The 22,293-nt window shown below is 40.6% G+C and overlaps 1 protein-coding gene across 1 annotated transcript in view; it reads right to left on the bottom strand.

Moving 5' to 3' along the window:
* LOC139475167 (alpha-mannosidase 2C1-like) overlaps positions 1–22,293 on the bottom strand; it is a 44,058-nt gene that overhangs the window by 7,385 nt on the left and 14,380 nt on the right. Inside the window, exons 11-25 of the mRNA XM_071258423.1 lie at positions 20,635–20,751; positions 19,681–19,776; positions 18,745–18,836; positions 17,123–17,176; positions 16,109–16,232; positions 13,802–13,987; positions 12,708–12,738; positions 7,898–7,953; positions 6,562–6,673; positions 5,700–5,743; positions 4,618–4,759; positions 2,610–2,692; positions 1,960–2,051; positions 1,419–1,523; positions 318–387 (exon numbers count right to left, since the gene is read on the bottom strand). Coding sequence (XP_071114524.1) covers positions 318–387; positions 1,419–1,523; positions 1,960–2,051; positions 2,610–2,692; positions 4,618–4,759; positions 5,700–5,743; positions 6,562–6,673; positions 7,898–7,953; positions 12,708–12,738; positions 13,802–13,987; positions 16,109–16,232; positions 17,123–17,176; positions 18,745–18,836; positions 19,681–19,776; positions 20,635–20,751 — 1,404 coding nt within the window. The remainder of the gene's footprint in view (positions 1–317; positions 388–1,418; positions 1,524–1,959; positions 2,052–2,609; positions 2,693–4,617; positions 4,760–5,699; positions 5,744–6,561; positions 6,674–7,897; positions 7,954–12,707; positions 12,739–13,801; positions 13,988–16,108; positions 16,233–17,122; positions 17,177–18,744; positions 18,837–19,680; positions 19,777–20,634; positions 20,752–22,293) is intronic.

The raw sequence follows: 22,293 nt of genomic DNA, 5'->3' as shown, positions 1-22,293 counted from the left end.
TACAAGGCTACAAGGCAGACATTTTATTATTTACAAATGTCACGATTACAATTGCTAAAATACTAACATGGAATAAAATGAAATGTAAAATTATTTCAGTAACTTAGAAATCATCTATACAGCAAATGGCCGGGACCTAGAATTAAGTTCGTAATATCCGTCAGTTCGTTATAAGCGTGCTCGTTATAAACGTATTTTACTGTACTTGTTTTTCGGGCAATGGCCACTGAATTCCTGGCTCAGAATCAGCTGCAACAACGACATCATGATGAGTTACTGTTACTTAGTATCATATACAATTAATCATGTACACGTACCTCCACGACAGCTCGAACAGGACCATTCTCCACCACAGTGGCAGGTTTCACGACATCGATATCAATCCGTCTAAAATTAAAATTGGTTCACTGATATAACTACGATTTATTAAAGCCGATGATAAGTTTTTGCACTGACGTGACGTGACGGCATAGGGTCACAAATAAGAAGTTCGAGGGCCCTCCTTGGTCACGTGAATAGCCCCCTGCCATACATCAAAGTTGTTTGGTTTAACGCCGCTTTTAACAGTATTCAAGTTATATCACGGCGTGTCAGCTTAATGTGGGAGGAAAGCCCGAAGTGATGCAGGTCTCAGACGTTTACCACTTCGGTGATACCCACGAGCACGGGTATGTTGCGGAGTGCACAGCGAATCGCATCGCCTAAGATCGTCTGGGCCACCCGTGCCCCCGCTTCAATTAGAAGAAAGTGATGAAGATTGTAAACGTGAAAACTCGTTGAAAGACAGAGGACCGTAATGGAAGCGCATCTGGGATTTGGGATGTAACATCCGATTACAATGTATACGGATACATTGCTACGAACCAAGGGACCCGTGAAGATTCCGGGGTAGAATAGGTCTTCAGCAACCCAATGGCATGCTTGTCGTAAAAGCGGACTAGCGGAATCAGGTGGTCAGGCTCACTGACTTGGTTGATGCATGTCATCGATCCCAATTGCGTGGATCGATGCTCATGATATCAATCACTGGGTTGTCTGGTCCAGACTCGATTATTTACAGACCGCCGTCATATAGCTGGAATATTGCTGAGTGCGGCGTAAAACAACAAACTAAGCAACCAACAAACCAAGGCCCATGTCGAATCAAACGGTATAAGAGAGGATGCGTTTGGGTTAATGCCGCTTCGAACAGTCTTTCAGTTATACTTCAGCGTATCGGCTTGATGTGGGAGGGGTGCCCGAAGCGATGCAGGTCTTGCACATTACCTACGTAGAATTATAATTAGGTTGGATCTGGGATTCGAACCACGATCAAAAGTGTCTGGCATGTCAAGAGGGTTTCAACTCTTCACAGCCAATTGCTGCGCCTCAGACAACCGCGCCACACATTGCCCGGCAACAAACACGCCCATGTGTACCGTGTTTGCAGGTTGAAATCCAGACTGTCCCAGGCATCTCTATATAGAGGGAAATCGTCGTACATCACCAGTTGATTACCATGGTGACCGGAGTTCAGGAAATTTCTGAAACGTAGTTGCAAATGCATTTGTAATTATGATTTCTTTTATAAGTTAAACATAAACGATATTTACAACCGTCTCCTCTCCGTTCCACTATACATAATCATTAAAACTATAAAGAGATTGGAGCGAGTTCTATTTAACAGTATTTCATGGTCAGTTATGTTACAGCATGTTATATTCAAGCTGGAGGAAGTCCCGAAGTGGTGCTTCTATACTGCCACAAATCCTCAAGTCGCGATAATAAAATCACTATGAAAAATACAGTCGTGAGATGAATAATTGTATATATAGTTTAGAAGTATCGGTGATCACTCATCGAATGCGTCTAAAGTCGATCATTAGCGTCATTAATATAGGATGAGATACATCGATATAGGGGCTATGATCTTGTTGGTTTTGTTTGGAAGTTGCTAGTTTTCTGAGTAGAGACACTTACTTTGCACTCCCCGGCTTCCGCAGACCCACAAGGCGGCCATACGTGTCTACAGTGGCGGACACGAGACGGTTACTCAAGCGGATGAGGCCATCCTAAAACGTTACAAGGATATTTGGACACCGGGAAGAAGGAGATATATTTAGTACGTCATGACACACGTTCGATCACCATTACAAAGGTGTTTTAATCACAATAAAAAGACTTCGTATTAATCGCTGAAGATGTGTCGAGTGAGTGAGTGAGTGAGTGAGTGAGTGAGGTTTCGCACTCTAATGCGAATATTGCAGTAAAGTCACAGTTTGTGTTTTGTGTTGTGTTTTGTTCCTTGTTGACACAGCACTGGTGGATATTCCACGTATATGACTGCGACCTGCAAATGGTCAATTCTTGGCAAGACAATCCAATGATTGATATTGTGAGCACCATCAGAAACTAGGATGACACGTCATCATACAAGTAACCGAGCATAACTGGGGTTGAGCAAAGCTGGGGACCAATTCCAACCCGGAATAGCCACAGCTCGGGAAATCGGAATGGGTTTACCATATATGTGGACAAATGTGTTGACAAATGCGGACATACTCGTATCTTCTATCTAAGTAAAGATATTAGGCTTCCCGAGCAGGAGAGGAGAAGATATGTAGACTCACCTTCCCCACGGTTGCTGTAGCAGGGCGTGTAACCTCACACAACTGTAGGCTGCATAGTCCACAACTTGGTGCGTGTACAAGCGCTGACATAATAAACCACATACATTGTATGTGTACGGTGTAGAAAAATAATAACCAAGAATAACCTTATAACATTGTATAATTCATATATTATTTCTAACAAAAATTACCGTCATAATTCATATTTTGTTACTAAAATCAAGAATAATATTGAATAATCGATATGTTACTTCAACCAGGACAAACTTTGTCTTGATATATTACTTATACCGAGAATACCCTCGCATTGATATTATACTTAAACAAAGAATAACCGTGAATTCATATGTTATTTTAACAACGAATAACCTTGTAGTTACATCTTACTTGAACCAAGAATAACCTTGCATTGGTATGTCACTTAATACCGAGAATAACCTCGTATTGACATCTTACTTGAACCAAGAATAACCTTGCATTGATATGTTACTTAATACTAAGAATAACCTCGTATTGACATCCTACTTGAACCAAGAATAACCGTGCATTGATATGTTACGTAATACCAAGAATAACCTCGTATTGCCATCTTACTTGAACCAAGAATAACCTTGCATTGGTATGTCACTTAATACCGAGAATAACCTTGTATTGACATCTTACTTGAACCAAGAATAACCGTGCATTGATATGTCACTTAATACCAAGAATAACCTGGTATTAACTTCTTACTTGAACCAAGAATAACCGTGCATTGATATGTCACTTAATACCAAGAATAACCTAGTATTAACATCTTACTTGAACCAAGAATAACCGTGCATTGATATGTCACTTAATACCAAGAATAACCTCGTATTGACATCTTACTTGAACCAAGAATAACCTTGCATTGATATGTTTCTTAATACTAAGAATAACGTCGTATTGACATCCTACTTGAACCAAGAATAACCTTGCATTGATATGTTACGTAATACCAAGAATAACCTCGTATTGACATCTTACTTGAACCAAGAATAACATTGCATTGATATGTCACTTAATACCAAGAATAACGTCGTATTGACATCCTACTTGAACCAAGAATAACCGTGCATTGATATGTTACTTAATACCAAGAATAACCTTGTATTGACATCTTACTTGAACCAAGAATAACCTTGCATTGATATGTCACTTATTACCGAGAATAACCTCGTATTGACATCTTACTTGAACCAAGAATAACATTGCATTGATATGTCACTTAATACCAAGAATAACGTCGTATTGACATCTTACTTGAACCAAGAATAACCTTGCATTGATATGTCACTTAACACCAAGAATAACGTCGTATTGACATCCTACTTGAACCAAGAATAACCTTGCATTGATATGTTACTTAATACTACGAATAGGGCCCGTAAGTAGGTCATGGGACTACGCGAGAACTTTCGCTGTTTAGAACTTGACATGCTACTAAAATGAAGAACACACTTGCTTTATTGGTATGCTACGTAAAGAAAGAATACCTTCTCATAACCTGGGGCTACTCCTTAACCACTGGGCCACCCCACCGCCCCATAAACATGAGGTACATTTACATACATTTACAAAATATTTGTCTCCGTTGTCAGTTGGTGTATTAAGCCTGATAACGATATCAGCGGCGTCTGAAAAGCGAACCTCTGCAGTTATTTGCCATTGCACATACACAGGTAAAAGGTGACGACGATGCATATATTTCATTGTTTTGTTTGTTGTTTAACGCCGCATTTAGCAATGTTCCAGCTATATGACGGTGGTCTGTGAGTAATCGAGTCTGGACCAAACAATCCGGTGATTGACATCATGAGCATTGATCTACGCAACTGGAATACGATAACATACATCAACCAAATCAGCGAGTTTGACCAACCGATGCCGTTTGTCGCCTCTAATGACAAGAATGGGTTGTTAAAGGTCAAATCTAACCCTGATCTTCACGAGATCTACGATCGATATAACATGTATAGTCCTTTACCAAAGTTGTTGCCATGGTGATCTGTCTGTAGACTGTTGCCCCATGAACATTCTGCTGGTACCCTTACTACTTGTGTCCTGGGCCATGACAAGGAATTAACGACGGTTATTTCTCCATTGTCAGTGGTCGTACCCGTCGTTTTCTGGCAACGTCACACAGAAGGTTTTATCATTTCATATATCTAACATAATACATATCACCTTTATCTGTTTGTTCAAAACACGCATTATAAGTGGATAATGTTTGAAGTCTTCGACAGGCATTTAGATGTTCGAAGAACATGATACAGGACACTTTTTATGGATAGCACGACGTTTCAGAGCTACGTGATGTTTCTTCATCAGTAAGAGCACAGATATATGTACAAAGATAACAGGTGAGGTGAAATTGGATTTAACGTCGTGTCCAAGATTATTGCACTTACATGTATATAGCGACGTGCATGCACTTGTGTGTGTGGCTGCTTGTACTAGTCCGGACTGATGCCGATTTATAGTGCTAGCACACTGAGATACCATGACACAGTTTAACATTAATACCTCACTCAGACACAGTATACTGACTCCGAGCCGACCAGTCCTTGTTTTAGTCCCTTAATGCCGAGCGCCAGACAGGGTAACAACAAGTACCATATTTTGGTATGACGCGGCCGGGGATCGAACCTCGGACCTTCCGCTCTTCGGGCGGGCGGACGCTCTACCACTAGAACACGGAGACGGTCACAAAGATAACAATGTAATGGCAAAGAAAATTACGTGCATTTGTATCTTTATACATTCATATATTTTATATATATATAAAATGTATATATAAACTTTGTAGCATTCACTTGATGAGATGAAGGAGCATGAAGCAGCTCTGAAACGTCGTGACAAAAAATATAAGAAGTTGTTATCCATAAAAAGTGTCATGTATTCATGGATGATGTTTGTTAACATCCCTTTTTGATTGATATTTACCATGCAGTAGAGGAACGAAAGAGACAGCATTATTTTGCCTCGCATCAGTACTACGTCATTTCAAATGCAATAAATGTGCTTATTGTTAAGTCCCATTTTGTATGAAGACGATATTGGTCGTACCTCTGTCTCGGAAAATTCTAGTGAGCCGTTGTCTCCCTTCAGACCTGCAGCGAACAAAACAGCAAGATAGAGTGACTGGGTGCGTTGGGTTTAACACCGCTGTCAAAGGTATTTCAGTTACATTATGACGTGCCAACTTGATGTTGGTATAAAAGCCCGAAATGATACATGTCTCAGATGTTTACCACTTTGAAGTAACCAACGAGCATGGATAGGGGAATGACAAATTATTGACAATAACGAGGATGCTTTGGGGATCAACAAAATGCTCATAGGTTCCTGGTACGCCTAAGGGACACAACTCTGCACAATCAATCGCTGAGACTTAGAAAACTGGCGTCGCAAGAGATATCCTATGCTTGATTGAATATTGGATATTCTGGGTGGCATGGGGGTGTTCCAGAAAACAAATTGGAAAAAGGAATTTGTATCTGGTTGTACATAAACCTTCTTCACTTTATGCCCTGAATCATTTATATTGTGGATCCAATATATATGTTTGGCGCCCCTTTTCAGGGAAAAATAATTGAATGTCTTGAAACAGTGGTGATTGAATAGATATTCTGACAACATAAGAAAGTGTACTTTATCCATTGACAACTAGGATTATGGAATGCATGTCCCGGGCAACCATACAATTCCTGTAGGACCCACTCCGGCATATTAACCCATAAATGAATTATACGTCCCAAGGACACTTGTCTACTTAGAACTATATTTGAATTGTTTTCGTCATAAAACAATACGGTGCAAATTGTGAATATGTTCTCCTCTCCTCCTCGCTTCATATCGTCATAGTCATAGTTATCATAAACATCAGGTACCAATTTTATCAAAGAGCATGATAATTATGAGTAGTTACCATTTGTTACACCGCGAGGAGCGTCACCGTTGATGTGTACATCCGCTGTCTGTACTGTGCCATTGAGTTCCGAGTTGTCGTGTAGCACTTTCTGTCTCACTGAATGACAGCACTGTATATATAATGTTAAATATCTACCATTATTCGCAACCATTACAAAAGTAAGGACATCCATATTAATTGTGTTTTCACTTCTCAAAGCTCATTTACAGAGTCAGGGTCAATCAGTAGAAGTTGTTCGACATTCAGGGTTACAATATTTACGGCCTGAGTATAGTTTTGACAAAGACATATGTAGCCGTAGAGATAATATGTACAAATTTGACGCATCAATGACAAAAATTATATCTGGTGCAATTCCCTATTTTGACTTGTACCACGTGTTTCCGCGTTTTTCATTTCAGGTGAACAACTAACTTTTTCATGTGTTTGAAAACACACATTTGTGTGACAGGTGCCACCGGTGAGTAAAGATACGCTTACATTATCTGTGAACACCTGGTGTTATCACTAATTGATAGATTATTCCAAACATTAATATTAACTTTTGGACTAAAGTTTTGTTTTGGTGGTCCTTATACTTGAATTGTTGTTATACGATCTGTTGAAGATACGGTGGGCAAATATGTGTGGTATAATAATGAAATCAAAAATGATGCCATTGGTAAGTCTATTTACTTCCCTCAGTGGCATCAAAAGGGTATAGCATTTATAATGACTTTATTCATGACACATGGAAATTATATGATTTTGATGAATTAGTACACAAATGTAGTTTGAAGAGAGACCTTTTGATCTATCAAGGAGTAAAACTTTCAATGTAAACTGTTGTGCTAAAGTTTGCCAAACACCCTTACTGCGATATGATTTATCAAAAATACACAATAAAACGGCTAGTAGGGCATTATATTGAGCCCTATTATACCCTAAATTTATAAAACATTAGTGTGAAAGTAAATGGGAATATTGTTTTAAAACAGAACACAGATAAAAAGTGGATATAGTTTAACCTTTTGGCAAAAGGTGTATACAAAGTACGGAATTAAGATGGTTTCCGTTTAAAGTTATAAATAATATTTTAAGTACTAATTTTTATTTATTTCATATCGGATATGTTGAATCACCAGTTTGTTCATAAGGTAATGACTATCTGAAACAACTGCTCGAGTGTTATGTAATTGTGACTATGCTGTTGAAATATGGAAGAAACTTTCAGATTGGTTTGGAAACTATACAGAAGGCAGAGTTAATTTTAGTAATGGTCAATTGTACACCTGATAAAAATTGGGAACATCCGTAAACCATGTAATCATAACGTCTGTCGAGAGTTACGCACCTTCAGTATATAGGAAAGAGCAATCTGACAGAGGGATCCAGCGACTCGCTCTATTTCTGAAAAGGACCATGAAACTATTCAATTAGTTTCCATGTGATCATTAACATAGTATTGACGTACAGTGTAGTTATGACAAGATAAATTATATATTTACGTAATTGATACAACGTATAATAGTCGATGAATGAGTGAATGAATTCATTTTAATGCCGTATTGAACCGTATTTCAGTTATATCACAGCGTGACAAATTATTGTGGGGAAAAAAACATAGAAACATAAAAAAAACAAAGGTTTTTCCACCTCTATGCTGTGTACAATGTATATTCGTTTGTAATTGTCTGGTAGCCGGGTTACTAGTTACCCGTTACAGGTTCTACTACACCAAATCAGAACCAGTTTGGACAGTGCGGTTTTCGTAGCCTTCAGTGCAGATCGAGAGATATCTGCAGGCTGTGATTGGAGGATATTGTGTAAGATTTTTATGTCTTTTAAATGTACATCCATCCAATTATTAAAACTGACCATGTTTTTCTATATTTAGTACTGTCTTATTCAACATGATGACTTATGCTGAATGTGACCACAGCTATTTTCAAGTAGGTGACATTTGGTTCGAAACTGGGGGTGGTGTGTTAAGCATCCTGTACTCGGAAAAGGAGCTGGCTAAGCTAGTCATTTTTTTGTTTTTATTGCTGCTCTAAGGCCAAACTGTGCACACACGTACAGGTAATAGCTGTTGAATGCTTAGTTATTTAAAAAAATATAACGTTACTATAGAAGTCTATGGGAAAACATTTGGTTGTGTGTAACCTACAGCCTAGCTTGCTGCGTCTCGTAGCTAACTATAGGCTACTTCCAACTGACGGTGAGTCGGATAACTGGTGTTGAGGTTGATGGGATATTATCGACTCTGTCTATCGGGTATTTGTTAAACCGATTTGAACAGTATTCCAGTTATATCACAGCATGTCAGCCTAATGTGGGAGGAAAGCCGGAGGTAATGCAGGTCTGTGACGTTTACCACTTCGGTGACACACGGGAATGGTGCTGACAAACCTAGAAACATGATCGGGTCAAACTGGGATTCTAGCCTACGATCATAGGTTCCTGATCTTGCCAAAGGGACGCAACTCTAAACAGCCACCTGTGCTTGTGGTAAATCAATCGGGTGGGCAGGGTCGGTGACTTGGCTGATAGTTTCGCTTTTCTTGTACTCTTGCATCTCCATGCACATAAGGGGGGCACGGGTGGCCCAGTCGTCTAAGGCGCTGCGATTCGCTTAGCCAGAGTTCCGTCCCTTGGGCACGCCGGAAACCTATGATTGTGGGTTCGAATCCCGGTTCGCCCAGATAATGTTTATAGGTTTGTCAGCACCATACCCGTGCTCGTTGGTTTCACCGAAGCGGTAAACGTTTGAGATCTGCATCACTTCGGGCTTTCCTCCCACATTAAGCTGACACGCCGTGATATAACTGGAATACTGTTCTCAGCGGCGTTGAACCCAACTCACTCACTCACTCACTCACTCATGCACATAAAACTAAATTGAGGGGCAAAAGAAGCTTTAACTCTCAGCAGATTTTATAATATGTTGGTTTTTTTCAATTGAATATATCCTAAGACATATAAACATGTATATTACATGTACATATCCAAAACCTGAACTGTACTGGCGCTTAGTGATCAGCACTAAAAGGACACTTCTACATGGTATCCTTTTAAAAATATAATAAAATTAAAAGTCTTAAAATTTATAAAAATCGCACAATACACAACTGCTGATGGGTATCTTTGATAATCAATAAAGTTGATTCTTTCGGAAAAAAACTTACATTTAAATAATGGTAGGGGTCATGTCGTTCCAAATTAATTTCTTACCCCAGTCTTCAATGACCAATTTATTTTTACACAACATTACCTATTTATTACGGATTACTTTTTACAAACTCATATTTTGTCTCCCAGTTTTTCTATGTATATATTTGTTTGGATTACATGTATTTTACATCTAGCTCATGAAGCAGGTATGCAAATCCGTTATTTTCTGAACAATAATTATTGTTTGATCACTGATCCTTCTTAAATTCCAATTATATCTATTTCATTTGAACGGTTTTTTCAAAACTCGGATGACGAAACACTGCTCGTTCTTCATGACCAACGATGATTGCTATTTGAGGCTCCACATCACTTCCAGTAAAACATATTTTCCAATTTATAGCAAACACTTTTTTCATAGATAGTAATACTGACAACAGTGCAACACCACTGTAGCTCACCTGAATACGTTTAAAATGTCAACAAAAAATTACAAAAGTAAAGCACATTGCTGTTCAAAGATTTTCTGTATAAATACTGAGAACAAAAGTCTTAACAAATATGAAAGCAGCTAAATTTTTACAATGTTTCTACATCTGCAAGAATAGATATACTACTGCATAACATATTTCCAATGAGCAACAGTTAAATTTACTTTACACAAAGTTATTCTTAGTATCATCGTTACAAATGCTTTTCCCATCGTTTCACACTCACAAAGGAAAATCCTAATAATGTTAAAAATCATATGACGTCATCAGAAGGAGAAACATACAACCCAAATTAAGCTCACTCTGTCTGACAAGTTACATAGAGAATCTCACCCGTTTGTTCTCAGTATTTATACAGAATATCTTTGAACAGCAATGTACTTTACTTTTGTAAAGTGTCTGTTTTTGTTGACATTTTAAACATATTCAGGTGAGCTACAGTGGTGTTGCACTGCTGTTGTCAATGATTATGCTATATATTTATTGTCAGTATTACTATCTATGAAAACAGTGTTTGCTTTAAATTTGCAAATACGTTTCACTGGAAGTGATGTGGAGCCTCAAATCACAAGCATCGTTAGCCATGAATAACGAACAGTTTTTTCTCATCCGAGTTTTGAAAAAAACCCGTTCAAATGAAATAGATATAATTGTAGTTTGATAAGGATCAGTGATCAAACAATAATTTTTTCAGAAAATAACGCATTTGCATACCTGCTTCATCAGCTAGATGTAAAATACATGTAATCCAAACAAATATATACATAGCAAAACTGGCATGCAAAATATGAGTTTGTAAAAAAGATTCTGTGGATAGGTAATGTTGTGTTAACATAAATTGGTTCATTGAAGACTGGGGTTAGGAATTAATTTGGAACCACATGACCCCTACCATGTTTGTAATGTAATGTTTTGCCGAATTAAAGAAGCAACTTTGTTGATATTCAAAGACAAGATGTGTAGTATGCGATTTTTTACACATTTAAGTTTTTTAATCAAATTATATTTTTAAAAAGAAATCCATGTAGACATGTCCTAGGAGTGCTGTACAAGTACAGTTCAGGTTTTGGATATACATGTTATATATATATAAATATTAATGCGCGCATTCCAGGAAAACTCGCAATGTCTAGGTAAAGGCTCGCTCTCTAAATACAATGTTTATTCCTAATGCAGGATATTTACCATCCCTAAACACACTCGCGTAATAACCTCTATATATAATCCAAAACTGGCTCCCACAGTCCGAAACATGGGCATTGTTGACATTTCTATCTATACGCATTAACAACGTGTTCCTTTTGTTGTGTGTAAACCTGGCAGCACCATTGCTCAAAATCTTTTTTTAGAATGTCTGCATCTTTTGGTAGTTCAGGCGCAATGTTTTTTGTAGGCAGGACAAATGTAAGAAAACTTAAAATTCAAAACTCAGATGACAAATATTATATTTATATTCCGGAGGATCGAAAATGCAAACTTTGTACCTGTAGCCCAGTGAATGTACCATTAGGTTACATACGCGCTTATAAATCACACACAAACCAGCAACAGATACGAGGGGCGTTCAATATTTTTTGCAACTTCAATATAAGATCAAGTCGCAGAATATCTTTTGCACATTTTTTTCAATATAATCTCCAATCACCTCAATACACTTAATCCATTTGTCCTTCAAGCTTTTAATACCACTTTTATAGAAATCCGCAGATTGGCCCTCTAACCACACCTCTGTGGCAGCCTTAATGTCCTCGTCATCCTGGAAGCGTCTTCCACGTACACACGTACGTCTGAATTCAATTGCCGGAACAGGAAATAGTCACTGGGGGGCTAAGTCTGAGCCGTAGGGTGGGTGATTTAACTGTACTTAAGATATTCTGCGAGTTGGTCTTATATTGAAGTTGCAAAACTTATTGAACGCCCCTCGTGTTTTACGACCGTTTCCTAAGGTTAAAGTATGTTGAAACATAAAAATGTTGATAAATGTTGTTTTATGTTTCTTTTTTTCTGTTTAAGTTAGATAAAATACTTACCCTCGGGTTTGCATGATATTGACAACACGTATCAAAGAGATAAAACCGAGGGCCGTCAGCCCCGAGGATGAAGGTTTCATATCTTATAAAACCGTCTGACGTGTTTTATCCTACACGTTAACCCGTATACAGAAAGCCGACAACAACGTCACGTCAACACTGGCAGTCCAACCTACCGTCAGTTAGTTCGTGCCTTGCTCAGTGCGCAAGGTCGTAAAGGTTTCGTCGTGGCGTACCAGTCGGTAAGAAATATATGTATTGAGACGACGTTTAATCTGAAGATGCTTTGTACAATCATGGAATATGAGACTATCCCAACATTGTACGAAACTGGACCACGACCTTCGGATCCTTGCACTGCCGTAACTCAGCATAGCCTTTGACCCCTGCAGTACCAGTGCAGTGCACGTACAATGAATGCTTACCTGGGTGATAGACTACAAATATATACACAAGATTTTATATTTACCGTCATGATGAGCGTGGAAATCCTTGTAGACCTACAAGAGAATGCATGCTCTATATTCTCATAAAAAGACAAGTACGTGTAATAACTGATTTCTGTTAAATATAAATATGTTAGTATGTTACACTTCTATAACAATTACGCTTGCTGTTATCAGCATAAAAATATCAGTGAAATAGGCGTTCATTGTTATAATTTTCCATACCATGTATCAATCATTAAAAGGGGGCGGTCGGGTTAAAGCGTTCGCTCGTCACGCCGAAGATATGGGTTCGACTCTCGACATGGGTACAGTGGTTGAAGCCCATTTCTGGTGTCCCCCGCCGTGATATTGCTGGAATATTGCTAAAAGCGGCGTAAAACTAAACTCCCTCACTCACTCACAATCCATTATTAGTTTCCTGTAAAGAAGTCATAGCAGATAACAATTATATATGAACGAATACAGAGTGAGCGGCTTTGGGTTAAGGGGTCACCAGCAGTATTTCCGTTATATCGTGATCACGGCCCGCTCGATATAAAAACTCGATATATATGATTATAGCTCACCATATTTAAAATCGGATCGAAATTTTGTGCGCTGTTTTAGAGACACTATTGCACGTATCATTCTTACAAAGTTTCAGTTCCTCATTCCCTGTAGTTTCAGGTAAGATCCAGAGACAGGAGTACGTGGAGGTCAAAAGTCGTAACTTGATAAAACAATCAAAATATGCCAGAAAACGTATCATATGGTTATTTCGTGTACCAAATACTTACGAATATCACATTTGGATCATTAATGGTTTCATAGCTTCGGAAACGTATAGTTACTATACTATAACTGATGGACGGACAACTCGCAACGATCACTTTCAGTCAGGTGAGCTAAACAAAAGAGCCATGTCAGAGGTGATGCAGGTTTCTGATGTTTAACACTGACAAACCAAGGTTCATAATCAGGACGATTCGAGGATTCAAACTCACGACCAGAAGATAATGGTGGGTGTATTAAAACTATAGGGCCTTAGACCACTGGACCACCTGTATCCCTGTTGTTCGAGACACAACACCTGCAACAGATGCAGCTGGTGCATCTGCACATGTCTGAGACGTACCTCTGGGTGACATGTACCCGGAAGTACGTCATGGAACTGGTTAAGCATCAGAAGTTTCCATATCCGGCGAATCTCGTTGCTGGGATGACGATAGTCTCCGGGATTTGGGGATGTGGCTGTCGCTATGGACGTCCAAAAGTCCATCTCTCGAAGGAGAATCTCTGCTTTTCTGTTACGTTTCTTTACCTGTCGATGAAATATAGTTGAAATTAAATTTTGGTATATTTGTTCAGCGTATTTTTGTCGTCTTAAAATGTGAACACTTTATTGTTATGGAACATATTATGGAATAATGTAACGGACACCAGATCTAGCTTCAAGGGTCGAAAACGCGCGAACTCAGGAATGTCCCTTGCAGAATTCGATAGAAAAGGGCATGCGTGTTCCTCCTATTGGACACGTGGCATTTCTTTAGTTTCAGGGACGTCATCAGACACGTATGTATCTATGACTGACAACTAGGCTCTTACCGCGTACAGAAGTAAAAAAAAATTGCTCATGTTTTAAATTCCAGAGAGACTGAGAAAGTTCGTTTCCCAGGCTGGAATGGGTTTTTACATTTACACTTTATCTCTAAATAATTGCCAGTGAAAACATCTAATTTTCTTTCAAGTAAACATTTATGTGGTCACTTTCACGATGATGTCCAACACTATTCGCCATTTCTTAAATATATTCAAATTGGTTGGCATTAAAGGTAACGTAGCATCATTATATGCACCCGTCCTTCAAAGACAATTACACTATATACAGGGACACTGGTGACCCAATCGTCTAAGGTGTCGCAATTCGCTATGCAGAGCGTGCCAGAACCCTATGGTCGTATGTTCGAATCCCGGTTCGTTCTGATTGTGTTCTAGGTTTGTCAGCACCATGTACCTGCTCCTGGTTTTCACCAAAGTGGTAAACGTCTAAGACCTGCATCTCTTCCGGCTTTGCTCCAACATTAAGCTGACACGGCATAATATAACCGGAATACTGTCTCTAAAGGTGTTAATTCAAACTCAGTCACTCACTCAATATCTACACTTTACACAATGTGATGAACTTTGGGTACCATATCCGAACGACAATGTGTGTAATAATACTTAAAGGGCGACTTCGATCAAGAATTGTTTTAAATTTAGATAGATATATTGTAAATATACTACCATGTTTGCAATTGAGACATAGTAAACAGTAACGGAAAAAACTGCTTGATTGATAAACACTACAAGATGTGAGGCAGAGTGAGTGAGTGAGTTAGGTTTAACCCCGCTTTGAACAGTATTATAGTTATATCAGTGGGCGGAAAGCCCGAAGTGATGCAGGTCTCAGACGTTTACCACTTTGGTGAAACCCACGAGTACAGGTATGGTGCTGACAAACCTTAAAACAAATTCTGATGCACCGGCATTCGAACCTAAGATCATAGGTTTCTGGCGTGCCCAAAAGGATGCAACGCTGCAGAGCGAGTTGTGGCACCTTAGACGACTGGGCCACCCGTGCTCCCGAGTTGGGTGAATTTGATGGGTGTGTTGATAGAACTCAATGATATACTGAAAGGCTGCTCTTTTGCCCTAGCCAAGTCCCCCTTTTATACAGTCATGAACAGCTGTTCTCGTCAAAGTGACCAAGATAGTCATTACGCTGGCTTGTTTGATCACGATAGCGTCAGAATGTAGAAGACCGCCTCCGTGGTCTAGTGGTTGAGCGTCCGCCCGGAGAGCGTAAGGTCCGAGGTTCGATCACCAGCCGCGTCATACCAAAAGACGTTAAAAGATGGTAATTGTTGTTACCCTGTCTGGAGCTCGGCATTAAGGGGCTAAAACAAGGACTGGTCGGCTCGGAGTCAGTACTGTGTCTGAGTGGGATATTCATGTTAAACTGCGGCATGGTATCTCAGTGAGCTAGCACTATAAATCGGCATCAGTCCGGACTAGTACAGGCAGCCACACAAACACACACACGTACATGCACGTCGCTTGATAAGTGCAATAATCTTGGACGCGACGTTAAACCACATTTCACCTCACCACCTCACCTCAGAATGTATGAAAGACAACTTTGCCAAAAACTCACTTTAAAGGCAGCCACCGAGAGCTCACTCACGTGACTGTTAACGCCAAAACAAGTACGGGGTTTAGTGTCACTAGGGCTTTCGACGTCTTAATAGCATACATGCAATCTTAGTATTGTCGTGGTGGTTAACAGTGGTGTGTTCAAAAAGGGAATTATTTGGTCACGTGTTACTTATGACCTCCCGCCTTTGGATATCGCTCGATGAATTCCTTTAACGATCGCGACCGTCCGTACGTTCAAACTTACTTGAGCCTGAGAGGTATAAGTGCCCTGGTGTCTCTCCAAGTATAGTTCCCCGACCCAGGTACACAGTCTTGTAGTGTCCCTCTCCACTGACTCGTAGAAAGTCTCAGGGGTACTCAGTTGGATTCTGGACAGAAGCAACATGATTGTGAACCTACGGGATTTTTTCCAGCCTGGTTGGAGCTTAGGCATGGTTTAAAACAAAGACATTAATATTTGTTTCTTTAACTTTTTGAGCAGTGCTGCAAGTATTACAATTTACCTTTTTATTACAATTTACGTCGTAACAAGCAGTCATTAGTGAGTGAGTGAGTGAGTGAGATGGGTTTAACGCCGTTTTTAACAGTATTCCTGTTATATCACGGCGTACCAGCTTAATGTGGGAGGAAAGCCCCAAGTGATGCAGGTCTCATGATCAGACGTTTACCACTTTGGTGAAACCCACGGGCACGGGTATGGTGCTGACAAACCTAGAAACATAAGCGGGACGAATCGGGATTCGAACCCACAATCCCAAGACGACTGTGCCACCCGAGCAGTCATTAAAGTACAAGGAGATAAATGAGTTTATCACATGGTTAGTCTGATCAGTCTTTAAAATCATCTCATTACAGTGAAACCCCTATATTCCGGACCTCGTTAATCCGGAAATATGACTTTTCTGACCAGTGCTGTTCGGCAATCCTCTCACGTATTTATAATTCGTTAATCATACCGATTGCATTTTTGTTTGTTAAAAAGACTTTGTTTAATGCTGCACCCAGCAATATTCCAGCTACACGAAGGCGGGCTGTCAAAAATCAAGTCTGGATCAGACAATCCAGTGAATGATATTATGAACAACAATCGATATCGTCGATGACACTCAGTGGACCAAGTCACGGAGACTGACCACCCAATTATTTAAATCCCGATCACCAGCATATATTGACGGGGACTGATTCCCCATAGAGTTATCTATACAGCGCCGTCTGCATTAACGAGGTTTCACTTTAGTTCATATAAGGAATATATTACCTGGGGAGTCCATTCAGACTTTTCATCCTTTGCAGTTTTTCTAACATTTCTTCACTGCAAAAGAGATGTTAATCATGTGAACAATTTGACATCCTACAGAGTGAGTGAGTGAGTGAGTGAGTGAGTGAGTGAGTGAGTGAGTGAGTGAGAGTATATTGTTACGCCGCTTTTAGCAATATTCCAGCAATACCACGGCGGGGACACTAGAAGTGGGTTTCACATGTTGTACCCATGTGGGGATAACCACTTGCCTACCTCACCGCCACTTTTACTGTAAGCGTTACCTAAGAAGAAACAAGAATGTGACGTTGTAAAATGTAGCGGTTTTAGTTTTAAATTCTTTTATCAGAAATAGTTGTGAAAGCAGCAGTTTGCGATATTCCAGCCAATATAATGGCCTGTAAATGTTCGAATCTGGACTTGGGAGTTAGCAGTTCGAATCATGTTCCCATCATTGATTCATGTCATGTGACACGCTGAGTGAGTGAGTAGATTTTGGGTGGTTGAGTTGGGTTTTTTTATTTGTTGCATAACGCCGCACTCAGCAATATTCCAGCTATATTACGGCGGTCTGTAAATAATCGAGTCTGGACCAGACAATCCAGTGATTGACATCATGAGCATCGATCCACGCAAATGTCAGCGAGCCTGTCCACAATCCCGTTAGTCGCCTCTTATAAGTAGTGTCGCCTTTCAGGGCAAGCATGGGTTGCTGAAGACCTATTCTACTCAGGACCTGCAAGGGTCGGGTGGTTGACTGAGTGAGTGAGCGAATGAACCGCCGCTTTGAACAGGATTCAAGCTATATCACGGCGTGTCAGCTTCATGTGGGAGGCTGTCCGAAGATAGCAAATTCTATACGTTTATCACTTTGTTTAAACCCACGAGCACAAAGACGGTTCTGACAAAGCCAGAAACATAATTAGGGTCAACCGTGACTCGAACATACGATCATGGGGATCTGGTACGTTTAAGAGACGCTAATCTGCACAGCTAATTTCAACGCCTCAAACGCTGGGCCACTCGTGCCGGACGATGACACATAATCAGCCAGGTCACTCACAATCTCATTAAAATCAGACCTTAGTTCTCGCTACCGCTAAACAAAGGTCTGAAGACATCCCATTAGGGGGCACGTCAGAACCACCTTTCATCCGACCAATCAGAGCGTCGCTTACCAGATTATGAAAGTGACAGTCGGAATGTGATTTCTTATCATGCAACCTCGAAAACGTTAACACGTGGTAACGATAGTTACGGGTTGAACGACTGAATCCATACAATCTAGACCATCTATTAGCCATTCCAGAATGTTCTTTTGTTCAGGTTTCAAATTTGAAATCAAGAATTTGTCAAAATATGTTTCGAAGCGCAGTCGCCAATTTGAAATTAGTGCCGTAAAGCACGAGAAAGCTGCCTTCTGATTGGTCACTCGATTGGTCGATCAAAGTTCGCGCAAGGTCGGTCTGACGAGACCTGTAATGGGATGTCCTCGGATCTTTGTTTAGCTTAAGCGAGAACTAAGATCTGATTTTAATGAGATTGGTCCATTCATTGTGACCATCCGATCTTTATTAATCGACTATTACAAGCAGTCGGTAAAAGGGGCCTATTTTGTTTACCTTGGACCAATCCCAGCATTCCCGTGTCCGAACAGGAAGAGACTTGAATTTGACCTCCGGGATTCGGAAAATTCCCTCTCCACTTCCAGCAACTAAACACAAAATATAATATAAGTACAAAAGCATGCACATTAATATTTCACACACAACCTCAAAACACTTCTCTATAAATATTCCACAAACACATGTTAAAAAAAGTTGACAAAGCAAGGTAAAACCAAGGCATGAAATAATGAAACAGTAATGCTGGGAATAAATACTGTTTATTTTTAAACACAAATCTGTCAGGGCAACTGCTATAGAACGAGCGTTTTTCAACAGAGTACATGGTAGACGAGAGAGCATGTGAGTTTGGTTCAAGGCCGTCTTTCAGTTATCACGGTGTGTCAGCCTGAGATAGGAGGAGTGAGTGAGTTGGATTTAACGCCGCTTTTCACAGTATTCCAGTTATATCACGGCGTGTCAGCTTAATGTGGGAGGGAAGCCCGAAGTGATGCAGATCTCAGACGTTTACCACTTCGATGAAACCCACGAGCATGGGTATTATGCTGACACACCTAGAAACATAATCGGTGCGAACCGGGATTTGAACCCACGATCATAGAACACATCTCTGCACGGCAAATTGCGGACTCTCAGGCAACTCTGATTGGTCAATAAGGGAGACATAAGAGGGACATAACTCGTAGTAGCCACTGCTACGATCGGGCCACGAAATTCCAGGTGAGTTCTGCAAGGGTGGAAACAGGACTTTTTTATTCTCAGTAAATGTCCCTTGCCTCGGGAAGATGACATACAATTTAAGTTTCCATGAGCTACACTGTCTTCTATATTGATCCAAACTCGACTTACATGACTGGGTCACCCGTGCATCCCCATCCACCACCACCGCCACCCCCACCCACCCCAACCCTACCCCAAGACAAGAGAACTTACCTCATCCACTGTGACTTCCTTGTGGTAGTTTGTGCCTGGGGGAAAGTGCGCCAACACCCGGTGTCCTCCCAGCCCCTCCCACCAGAATGTGTTGTGCTGAAAGATAACAGCCCCAGTGATTTGTTTGTTTGTTTGTTTGTTTGTTTGTTCTTTAGCGCGCTTTTAGCAATATTCCAGCTATATGACGGCGGTCTGTAAAGCCTGGACCAGACAATCCAGTGATTGAAATAATGAGCATCGATTCACGCAAATGTCAGTGAGCCTGACCACGATCCCGTTAGTCGCCTCTTATAAGTATTGTCGGGTTGCTGAAGACCTATTCTACTCCGGAGTTGTTGAGTTGGGTTTTTTTATTTGTTGCATAACACCGCACACAGTAATATTCCAGCTATATGACGGCGGTCTGTAAATAATTGAGCCTGGACCAGACAATCCAGTGATTGCTATCCTGGGCATCGATCCACGCAATTTGCATACGATGACATGCATCAACCAAGTCAGCGAGCCTGACCACCCAATCCCGTTAGTCGCCTCTTACGACAAGCATAGTCGCCATGACGGCAAGCATGGGTTTCTGAAGACCTATTCCTCAGTATCATCAGCATGTTTGATGTACATGTATCAGTGCATTGCTGATTGTGGCCTTAAGACACTCCAAGGACATTAACCTACGTCCATTAATATATAGCTGGTACATTACTGATTGTGGCCTTACGACACTCTTAAACATTAATCTACGTCCATCACTATGTAGCTGGTATATTGCTGATAATGGCCTTACGGCACTCCAAAAACATGTACCTACGTCCATCAATATGTAGCTGGTATATTGCTGATTGTGGCCTTAAGACACACCAAAAGTTTTCCCTACGTCCATCAAATATATACTTATGAAATTGTGCATTTCCAGTAGGTCAACATGTCTAAACCTTACCGACGTAGAGAATCACAAACCGGGAATTTGTTGACGGAGTTCCAGCTGAGTTTGATGGTGACGAATCTCGTGACGTCACAGTGCTTCATGATCTGGGGTAGCTGAGCCGAATAGCCGAAGCTGTCGAGTAGCCACAGCTGAGGAAACAGACATGAAACATTATTCATACTGAGCTCTTCGACGGGCACAACATCCACTATAAGAATGTTAGGCTATAGATCCATTGGGGTGTGTTGCGTTCGTATAAGGGTTCAAGTCTGAAACATACATTGACAAGAAAGTTCGTATAAGGGTTCAAGTCTGAAACATACATTGACAAGAAAGTGTAGCTTTTCATCGATTGCGATCATATCATATTTACTGGACTAGACGTACGTGAGGTGTCCATATTGTCGTGCGAGCGGAGTATATAATGTGGTGACTTACGTGAGGTGTCTGTCGTGGCTTACGTGAGGTGTCCATATTGTCGAACGAGAAAACTATAAACATGTGGTGACTTACGTGAGGTGTCTACCGTGGCTTACATGAGGTGTCCATATTGTCGTACGGGAGGAGTATAAAAATGTGGTGACTTACGTGAGGTGTCTATAGTGGCTTACGTGGGATGTACATATTGTCGAACGAGAAAACTATAAACATGTGGTGACTTACGTGAGGTGTCTATAGTGGCTTACGTGGGGTGTCCATATTGTCGAACGAGAAAACTATAAACATGTGGTGACTTACGTGAGGTGTCTATCGTAGCTTACGTGAGGTGTCCATATTGCCGAACGAGAGGAATATCAACAGGTGGTGACTAACGTGAGGTGTCTATCGTGGCTAACGTGAGGTGTCCATATTGTCGTACGGGAGGAGTATCCATATGTTCCCGTGTTTTTTTTCAGGTGAACAATTGACTTGCCCGTGCATGTGTTTATGACGGGTACTACAGGCGGGACAGGATACGCTCCCCTTTCGCGAACACCTGGTATCATCACTATTTGATAATCATTCATAAACACATGCTCATGACACAGTCGAAATCGTACAATCGGCTTTGCGCTTGGCAGGAATATCTTATGAAAATGGAAAGGGTGTTGTCGATTTGATTTGCGTGATATGTCCATATTGTCCTACGAGAGGTGTCTATGATAGACTTTCGTGAGGTGTCTATGGTGGGTTGCGTGAGGTGTGTCTTGAGACTCACGCGAGGTGTCTATAGTGAAGTTTAAGATGTGTTTAGAATTTAATGGTACGTCCGAGATGCGTCTACAGTGGCGTATGAGAGGCGAATACATGTGTAGGAGGTGTTTATAGTGACGTTCGAAATGGTTCCATGGTGACGTACGAGAGGTGTATGTCGTGACGTACGAGGTATAATACGGGCTCGGAACATCATGAATGCCATTTTTGCGAACACTTGATGTCGTCATTGTACAGAAGCGTAGTAGGGCCACGGTGAATTTATTTTTGTCTAAGTATCTCCTACGTAGGACTTAGTATCTCCTACGTAGGACTTACAATCTCCTACGTAGGACTTAGTATCTCCTACGCAGGAGATAGGAAGTCCTACGTAGGAGATACTGTCGTACGTAGGAGATAGTGATTCTAGGCCATACTAAGTCCTACGTAGGAGATAGTAAGTCCTACGTAGGAGATACTAAGTCCTACGTAGGAGATACTAAGTCCTACGTAGGAGA

Source organism: Haliotis cracherodii, unplaced genomic scaffold, assembly GCF_022045235.1.
Source record: "Haliotis cracherodii isolate W230 unplaced genomic scaffold, xgHalCrac1.p SCAF_3, whole genome shotgun sequence".
Taxonomy (NCBI): Eukaryota; Metazoa; Mollusca; class Gastropoda; order Lepetellida; family Haliotidae; genus Haliotis; species Haliotis cracherodii.
The sequence above is the reverse complement of the archived record's forward strand: the minus strand, read 5'-3'. Positions and strand labels throughout refer to the sequence as shown.